The 9550-nt window shown below is 56.6% G+C and overlaps 1 protein-coding gene across 1 annotated transcript in view; it reads right to left on the bottom strand.

Annotated features, from left to right (window-relative positions):
* Positions 1-9550, bottom strand: part of NKD1 (NKD inhibitor of Wnt signaling pathway 1) — a 110372-nt gene that overhangs the window by 10129 nt on the left and 90693 nt on the right. The window contains exons 5-6 of the mRNA XM_014590235.2: positions 5467-5573; positions 475-570 (exon numbers count right to left, since the gene is read on the bottom strand). Coding sequence (XP_014445721.1) covers positions 475-570; positions 5467-5573 — 203 coding nt within the window. The remainder of the gene's footprint in view (positions 1-474; positions 571-5466; positions 5574-9550) is intronic.

Below are 9550 nucleotides of genomic sequence, written 5' to 3'. Positions count from 1 at the left end.
GCTGGCAGGGCCCTTACAGTTGGGGGTGACCATTCCGATACACTGCATGGCAGGTGCCACCTGGCCTGGAGAGGGCCCAGCCCTGCCCCTACGGCTCTGGGACCACAGAGAAGGGAGTAGGATAGAACTTGTTGGAGTGTTGGATCCCTCTTGGGGAGGCCCCAGAGCCCTGAGCCTGCTTCTCTCCCTCCCCTGGAGGAAGCAGAGCCTCGGCTGAGCGCAGGGGAGCCTGGCTGCTCCGTCCTCTCTGTCCCCTATGCCCACTCACCAGAACTCTGGGCCGCCCTACCACATATCCCCGAAACTCCCAGCAGCCTTGCTCCCCACTCCCTTCCGCCCCCCAACAATCCACTGCCTGTGACAGCCTTTCCACGGAGCAGGGCTGACTTGAAGGGGAAGGAACAGTGAGCCGGGGTGCCCAGTCCCTGTGCCTGGGGGTGTGGCAAGTGGCCGGAGGGGGTCAGGTGAACTCACCTCGCGGGTGACCTTGCCATTGTTGTCAAAGTCGTAGAGCGTGAAGGTCCATTCCTGCCGGCTGTCCTCCTCCACTGACACGTCACACTGCAGCTCCTGGGCACAAACAGATGGACAGGGCTGGTCATTTAGCTGGAACATAGGCCAAGGGGGTGCCTGAGCCCAGAGGCCAGGCCAGGAGGCCACCACCTGCCCTCTGCCCTTTCCAGTCCCTGGGTGAAAGAGGGACCTGGGAAAGAGGCCGGAGCCCAGCAGGCGGGGATTGACCTAGAGAGAGATGCCTGCAGGGTGCCTGGCAGACTCTGGGCCTCCGAGACAAAGCAGACACAGGGACAGGGCATTGTGGTCTCAGCAAGGCTGACTTGGACCGAGGGCTGGGAGTGGCTGTAAGGCAATGGGAACAGCAACTTGGGAAGCCGGGAAGGACTCCCAAGATGGGCACCTGACCTAAGAGCTGGGAGCCAGGGGGAAGACAGGGCACTATGAGCTCCAGTTCCAGAATGGGCCCCGGGGCCCGCACTGCTTGGCCCTCTACAGGTGTATGACCCTGTGCATGCACTGGTACGTCTCTGTGCCTCAGTTTCCCCTCATATAAGCCATGGAGAATGACAATGTCTATCCCACCAGGGTAGAAGATAAAATACATTCTGCCCATCTCCATGCCCCTCCACCCCCCTAGTATCCCCACAGTACTGGAGGACAGCTCCCAACCTCCCACTTCAGAGCCCTGTTCTCTGCCCAAAAGCAGCTGCAAAGAGCCAGGAATTGAGTGCCCAAAGGCAACCAAACAAGGGAGGGACAGGCCGAATGCCCTCCTCAGCCCTCCACGGACAGGTCAGAGTGTCCTATGTGGTTCTCTGGAGGGCTTCCAGCTGCCTGTGCTGGCAACTTGCTCATTAACCCATGCTTTATTGGCCTCTGACCCATGCCCTTGCACCTGCTCCCTGGCACCCCCTCCCCAGGACACTATCTGCTCCCAGTCCTGGACTAGGGGTCTGCACTGGGGGAACTGGAAGGCAGAAGTCCGTATGTGTGCCTGGCACTGCCTGGCACACAGAAGAGCCCAAGGAACAGCACGAGCTGCTGGTGGGTTTGCTGTAATGATTAATCCAGCCATAACTGCATCTTCATTGTTCACGGCAACCCATGGTGTCTGATCCCAGGGAATCTGAGCTGGGAGGTGGTGTGCTCCCTCCTTCAAGACTTGGCTGAGTATCAGATGGAGAGTTCTCGAAAGGATGCTATTCTGAGAAAGAGGATCCACAGATGGCCTTTAATATCCGTAAGATCCCCCCACTCCACTCTGAGAGGTTTTTGCTATAGGGCGTGCGTGCTCACTGGAGAGACAGAGAGACGGAGAGAGAGTAAGTGAGAAAGCATCCCCCGCAGGAGGACGGCCTGAAAACAAGGACACAGGCCCTTCTGGTCCTATCTCACATCACTCACTCCACCTCTATCTCCTGCTGTGGAGACGCTGGTGCCCCCAGCTGGCCTGGCATGAGGTCACCCAGAGCAGAGAATGTCCTTGGCATGTGGACACTGGCTGGATGTGCCTGAGCATGGCCTCTCTGTCCCTGGCTTCTGCTGCTCGAAGGCATTTCCCTCCAGCAGTGCTCAGGAGCCCACACTGAGTTCAAAGTCAGCCTCCCTCACCTGGGACATGCCCTCCAACACCTGCCGGAGTCCCGCTCCACTCTCCCAGGTACTTTCACGTGGCATGAAAAACATGCTGCCACACGACACTACACACACGCCCCTCCCCCAACACACGTACACCTGTCCCCTTCTTCCAGACAGTTTGAGTACGAAGTTCAGAAACCTGAGTTGAATAACTCTCCCCACCTGCCCCTCTCTGTCTTGTGTGGGTCTCCTTGGCCCCCTGGACTTCCTCTCATGGGTCATGACTCAGTCCCAAGCAGCCAGCCAGCCCCTCTGCAGAAATAGACACACTTGGGGGTCAGGGTCAGGGTCAAGGTCAATGCATGAGTTAGGGCCAGGCTAGTGCTAGGGTTAGGGTTAGGCCAAGGTTAGGGTAAGGGCTAGGGAAGGTTAGGAGCGGAGTTACAGTAGGGGTTAGGATCAAGTTTAGGAGCAGGGGCAGTGTAGGGGTTAGGATCAAGGTTAGTAGTAGGGTTAGATTAGGGGTTAGGATCAAGGTTAGGAGTGGGGTTAGAGTAGGGGTTAAGATCAAGGTTAGGAGCAGGGTTAGAGTAGGGGTTAGGATCGAGGTTAGGAGTAGGATTAGAGTAGGGGTTAGGATCAAAGTTAGGAGCAGGGGTTAGAGTAGGGGGTTAGGATCAAGGTCAGGAGCAGGGTTAGAGTAGGGGTTAGGATCAATGTCAGGAGCAGGGTTAGGACAGGGGTTAGGATCAAGGTCAGGAACAGGGTTAGAGTAGGGGTTAGGATCATGGTTAGGAGTGGGGTTAGAGTAGAGGTTAGGATCATGGTTAGGAGTGGGGTTAGAGTAGAGGTTAGGATCATGGTTAGGAGTGGGGTTAGAGTAGGGATTAGGATCAAGGTTAGGAGCAGGGTTAGAGTAGGGGTTAGGATCAAGGTTTAGGATCAAGGTTAGGAGCAGGGTTAGGAGTAGGGGTTAGGATCAAGGTTGGGGTGGGGTTAGAGTAGGGATTAGGATCAAGGTTAGGAGCAGGGTTAGAGTAGGGGTTAGGGCTAAGGTTAGAAGTAGGGTCAGTATAGGAGTGAGGGATAAGGTTAGAAGTAGGCCTAGGGTGGGACCAGCAGATGGTATAATGGCTATGTCGCTGGATTCCCATGTAGTCAGCTTCAGCTTGAGTCCTGGACCCAGTGGATTCAAACTCACACCAGGTGTGCATACATTTGTGCCCAAGATCCTGAGAGGAGAATGGAGAAGGGACTGTGTGCACTGCCATCCCCCCTGAGGGGTGATCTCTTGCTTTCTGTCTCTGTATCCCTGGTGAGTGCATGTGCCCTATAGCAAAAATCTCTCTCTCAAAAACAAAACAGAACAGAACAAAGCAAAACACCAGAGTAGGGTTAAGATAGGGGTTAGGATCAAGGTTAGGAGCAGGGTAGGGGTTAGGGCCAAGGTTAGGGTAGGGCTTAGGGCCAAGGTTAGGAGCAGGCTTAGGGTAGGGCTTAGGGCCTAGGTTAGGAAAAGGGTTAGGGTAGGGGTTAGGTCAACATTAAGAGAAGGGTTAAGGTAGGGGTTAGGTCAATATTAAGAGAAGGGTTAGGGTAGGGGTTAGGTCAACATTAAGAGAAGAGTTAGGGTAGGGCTTAGGGCCTAGGTTAGGAGCAGGCTTAGGGTAGGGCTTAGGGCCTAGGTTAGGAGAAGGGTTAGGGTAGGGGTTAGGGCCTAGGTTAGGAGAAGGGTTAGGGTAGGGGTTAGGTCAACATTAAGAGAAGGGTTAGGGTAAGGCTTAGGGCCAAAGTTAGGGGTAGGGTCAGGGCAAGAATTAGACCTTGAGTGAGGACCATGGCCTGGGCTGGGTTCAGATTTAGGGGCAAGGTTAGGGACACATGGAAGCCACATGCCCAGTGCAGCCTGCCTTCTGCCACTGCAAGCTCAGCCCTCTGCTTTGCCAAGCACCAGAAGGCCCTGCGTGGACCGGAGTGGGTTCCAGGAAGAAGCAGGCAAGCCCACGTCCTCAAATAGACACTGCCCAGCCCCTTAGCTCCTACATACAGGGTCCCTGGTGACTGTCCTCCACCCACCCTCCACCATGTGGTCTCCCCACACACTCTCTGCCATGTGCAAACCATACACGTAGCTTGTTCATCCCAGCCTACAAGCCAGTGCTGCCAAGGCTCCAGGCCTCTGCTCCTGCCATCCCTTCTGCCTGAATGTCCTTCCCATCTCGAAATCTCTCTGTGCATCCCCTCTCCAACCCCTCTCCATGCTCATATGGCTGGCTCTGATGCTGGCCTCTGCAGCCTGCACCCGCAGCCCCTGCTCCCTCCTACGGCAGTGCATAGACTAGAATTTCCTGGGCCCATCAGCCCGCACCCCTCTGACCTGCCTTAGGCAACCACCTCCCATGTTCCCAGCTCCCCATCACTTCGCCAGCCATGTGGTCACTAGATCTGGCCCCACTTCCCGATGTACACTCTGAGCAAGGACCCACACCCCATTCATGGCCGGGAGGTCCTGGCAACCCGCAGGCACCAAGCAGCATAGGTTGGAAAGAAGACGAGCATGCTCTGTTGGACACCCGCCAAAGCACATCAGGCATGTAAACTCATCACAACGACCAAGTCCCTGAGAGGTAGATAGCATCACTGTCCCCATTTTATAGGCAAGGCGAACAAGCAGGCCGTGACAGCAAGTCACACAGCTAGTAGGTTTTTGAGCCCCAGAGTTCTGCCCTAATGGTCCCGAAGGGAAACGGGAGGAGGTTGGAGGAAAGGAGGGTGTGAGAAGCTGGGAAGCCTCACGTGCCCCTGGCACTCTGCTCGGACGTACAAGGCTCTGAGTACTCTCTGGAGTTGGGGTTGGGGGGTATGGATGGCTGTGCGAACTGAGACAGCACATCCCTGTGTGGATCGAATGGGAAAACTGAAGCCCAAATAGGGTCAAGGACCGGTCCACGGCCTCCTTCCTGCTGGCCACCCGCACCACTGGACAGCCCTCATGTAAACCCAGAACAGCCTCAGGGTCAGAAGGGAAGGTTTCTCTAAGGGAAACGAGGCCCAGACAGGTAACAGCAGTACCAGGGCCAGAGTTCTATCTACTGCTGTCCACTCCCAGGTCCTTTCTCCAGGCCACAGCCCAGCTGGATGGCTCTGGCCACACGTCCTGTGGAGAGGGCAGGGCCAGGCTAAAGGTGGGCCACAAAGAGTCCAGGGAGGCTGCACTGAGCAGGAGGAGCCTTACAGTGGGGACGGCCATTCGTGCAGGAGGTGAGGGGTGCTCCGGTCTGCCTAGGCCTCAGCCTGCCTCCTGGCCAAGCATCATCCAGGTCGAGAACCCTTCCCATCTCCACGGGGCCCCTTGCCAGGAAAGAAACTTACTTCAAATTTCAGCTGCTTCTTGGAGCCTGGGCAAGACTCGCCGGCTTTCTCCATCTTCTTCTCATCTGTGCTGCCCAGCCCATCAGTCTTCTCAGGAGGCAGGGCCACTGCAGAGAGAGGCAAGCGAGGAGGTGTGAGGGGGGTGCAGACGTCGGGCTGCAGGGCCACCGTGCTCGCTGCAGCTCTGTCCCCAGCCTGGTGTGGAGGACTTCCTCCCTGGGCATTGGAGCCCATCCTTGTCCTACTCTTTGGCTCCTGGTGATGCTGCCAGGAGGTGCTTCAGGAGCCCCCCAGGCCCTGCATGAGACTTCAGTGCCCTGAAGTGGCATGTGACACCCAGGGCTCTGTGAGGCCAAAGGGCAGATGGATAAGGACAGAGGGAACTAGGGGCCCCCTAAGAAGGAGTTGTAGGATTATGGCCATTTTCTGTACTGTCCATACTGACACTGTGGTCTCAAAGATGTCACCTGCCTAGGTCCAGCACAGGGGACACTGAAGGGTGCTTGAGAGAGTGACAGAAATTGAGTTCTACAGGGGTGGTGAAGGGCATGGGTGTGCATCGACATGGGTGTACATCAGCATGCACACGCACACGCACGTACACGCAGCCTCCCCAGGGAGCAAGCTCGCCCTCTGCTCACCTGGGCCCACCTCCTTACCAAAGGTCACCGTCCTTTGTGTGTCTTTCAGGAGCAGTGGGAGAGTGGGTGTGAAATCCCACATCCTCCTGGCACTATTTTCCCGTGAACACCTTGGAGAGGTGCCAGGAACTGCTCGAGGGAGCACCAAGGACCTAGGACTCGGACTGCAGGCTCCATCAAATCTTGCAACGTCCCAGGGAGCCTCATCGGGCCCTTCTACCCACGGTGTCTCTGCCTGATAAAGGGAACCCTGGGTTTGCCCAGGGAGGTGCTTTTCTAGAACTGCTCACAGCTCCTCTCTCCTTAGGGTCTCTCTGCTGCCCGGGGCAGCGATTTCATTGTCCTGTCTTACAGGTTAGCAAACCGGCTCCCACCCAGGCTGCCAAGAGGACCACGTGAGGTGCTGAGATGCCCCAGCAAGGACGAGCACGCTGGACTTCCCCGAGGAAGCAGGAGCCTGGAGAGGGGAAGCTCAGGTGGAGGAACCAGATGGGGCTGTGCATCTCCCCTCTCCCCCACCCTCTCACCACACTCACCCAAGCTTTGCAGACCAGGCCCAGGAGCGGCTACTGGGGAAGGCATGGCAGGGATTCTCCCAGTGGCACTGGGCCCCAGCTATCCCGCGCCCCCCTTTCTGTCCGGTGGGGCCAGAGCTCTCTTCCCAGCAGTTCCCTAAAGCACTTCTAGTCATGCCCCTGTGCGTAAGATGAGGTGGCAGTGCCAGGCCTTCCACGATGCTGACTACGCCTGCTGTTTGTCAGCTCGGGGAGCAGGGGTAAGACAGCACCTCAGGGCGGATGGCCACACCGCAATCCCTTCTCTTCCATCCTCCTCTTGGGATTTTGGGCACACATGCACATGTGCCAGGTATGTTTTTCAAGCTGCTGAGTCAAGGCAGGATCCCACATGCGCTGTCGGCCATGTGGGATCCAGCCGCCTTAACCACCACGCCACTTACTGGCTCACATTAGTTCTACTTTCCAGATGCGGAAACTGAGGCTCAGAGAAGCTAAGTGCTCTGCTAGTAAATGACTGAGCTGGGATTTGAACCCAAGTAGCCTGAGTCATGCTCAGGCCACTCCACAAGCTGTCTCTGTGAGCCTTTCACAGTTTGATTCAGGAGGCCTGCTGCCTTTCTTAGCCTACCTCTTTCTGTCTGATAGGCCAGCGGGGGTAGGGAGGGGGGCGGTGGCCAGTCTCTGCACAGGCACTGTGTGACCCTGGGTGGGTCATGCCATTTCTCTAGCCATCTGGGTTTCCTTAACTATAAATCCAGGAGGCTAACCATCCCTTCCTGAGAGAAGTCTTGTGCAGATCCAGTGAGCTGAGCTACGACCTACAGGACTAAGAGCCAGGACCCAACACTGCAGGGTCCCAGCCACAAAGTAGCAGCAGTTAGAAGAATGACGGCCCCACCCCACTGATTTTTTGGGGACTGAAGATGGTTGGGTACTAAGTTTTCTTAAAACTGAGGCTTTTGGAATACAAATGGGCACAGAAGCATATTGAATATACAACACAGAGCTGGGTGGGAACAGGCTAGGGAGGGGCTGCCAGCTCAGGTGTGGAGAGGACATGAAGGCCACAGCCACAGCTGAGGCCCAGCACAGCAACACCTCCAGAGCCCCCCTCCCCTCACCCCAGCACAGCCAGCAGCATGCATGGGCCTCCAGCCCACAGTACCCCCCCACAACAAGGCAACGACTCCCGAGAGCCCATAGGAACCGCAGCTGGAGACCGTGGTTCCCATCAGTGACCCCAGCTCCTGGCAGTGTAGTGAAAGAAAAGAACATCGGCCTCCTTGGAAGATCTCCAGGGTGGGCTACTGGGACCTTCACAGTGGGACAGCTGTCAAGGAGGGTCACTGCCCTCCCTGCACCTCCAAATCAAACAGTCTGATGGCTGGAGCACCCCACTCCAGTGTGACCCTGGGAAGACAGGCAGACCATGAGCCAGGAAGGGACCCAAGGACAGTCAAGCATCCAGGGTGGCCTGGGCCCTAGCTGCCACCAATCTGAGTCCAGGTAGGGTGGGTGCACAGTCACTTCTACCAGGTCGTGAGGCAGTAGGCATTCCAGTCACCTGCAAGAGCTGGGTCGCTGGCTGTCTCCACCCCCAGCACTAGGTGAAGCCCTCAGCTCTGGAAGCCTCTGGCATGTCTAGCAGGTGCGGCAGAGCTGGGCAGGAGTGTCACAGTCAAGGGCACATTCGGATTTGTATCCCGGGTTCAGATTCTGCCTCTGCCACTACTGGGCAGCCCTGGAAAAGGCACTGGACTTCTCTGTAAAATGGGGATACGACATTCTCTCCCGTGCAGGGCTGCGGGAAGGCAAGAAGAAAGTGCTCGCTCAGCAAAGGGCTAGGACACGGCAGGTCCTCAATAAATGCTGGATGTAGAAAGGACACAGAGGAACCATGGTCCCAACTGGCAGCCCAGATCCAAAGGATCCCCCTTGCCCCAAACCGCCCACCCAAACAAACAGAATGATAACGTGGTGATATCGTGGCTCACACCATCCTCTATTCACCCCTCCTGCAAGGGGATGGAGAGAACAAAAATAAGAAGCGAGAAAAACAAAAGCCAGCTCCGTCTTCAAAGCCGCTGCCTCCCTCCACGGAGGTGCTGGCTGGAGATGCGAGACGGCCGGGCTTATCGAAACCAAACTCCAAGTTCAAAGGCAAGTTATCAGAAAACCACCTTCAGGTTCAATGATACCTTTCATGTTCCACTTGATAAAACCCAAAGAAAAGGGACCTCTGTCCCAGCTCTCTCCTTCTCTGGGGCACTCCTCCCTGCCAGACGAGAGTCTTCTCTTCCTTGCCTCCTGCCTTTCTCCTCTTCCGGAGGAGTGGAAAATGCCCCCCTCGACCTCTCCTATGTCTGTTCCAGAGACCAGCATGGTCTAGATTGTCCTCTCTTCACCAGCGACCCCTCATCTCATCCCAGCTCAGAGAACTATCTGTACACCCATGGTCTCAGCGAACCATCTGTCCACCCATGGGCAGCCCACAGTCACTGGTCAAGCCAGGGGACCCCTTGCAGCAAGGGGCCAGGCAACGGGGCCTTGGAGGCCAGGAACAAGGATACTCAGCACTCTGTCCCACCAAAGAAGGTCCTCCTTGTCTCCCACCCAGTGGCCAAAGAGGTGGCACAAAGAGGTGGTCCGAAAGCCATGTAGACGCCAATGCTAGAGGTGGGGGCTAGAACACTGGGGTCCTACACCCACACCCACATATGAACTCTCTAAAATCAAACCCAGCCAAACCACCAAGGGCCCCGGCCAGCCCCTGTGCAGAACACACGGCCCCCACACATCCATCGGGAGGTGGAGATGTACAAACAGTGTTCTCTGCAGAGCCACCCAGGCCTCACCAACAGGGAACAGGATAATGATGCTTTTGTCAGGACAGCTTTCGGCACCCACAGTCTGAGTCCACTCTCT

Source organism: Tupaia chinensis, unplaced genomic scaffold (assembly GCF_000334495.1).
Source record: "Tupaia chinensis unplaced genomic scaffold, TupChi_1.0 Scaffold000422_1, whole genome shotgun sequence".
In the NCBI taxonomy this organism is placed as follows: Eukaryota; Metazoa; Chordata; class Mammalia; order Scandentia; family Tupaiidae; genus Tupaia; species Tupaia belangeri.
The sequence above is the reverse complement of the archived record's forward strand: the minus strand, read 5'-3'. Positions and strand labels throughout refer to the sequence as shown.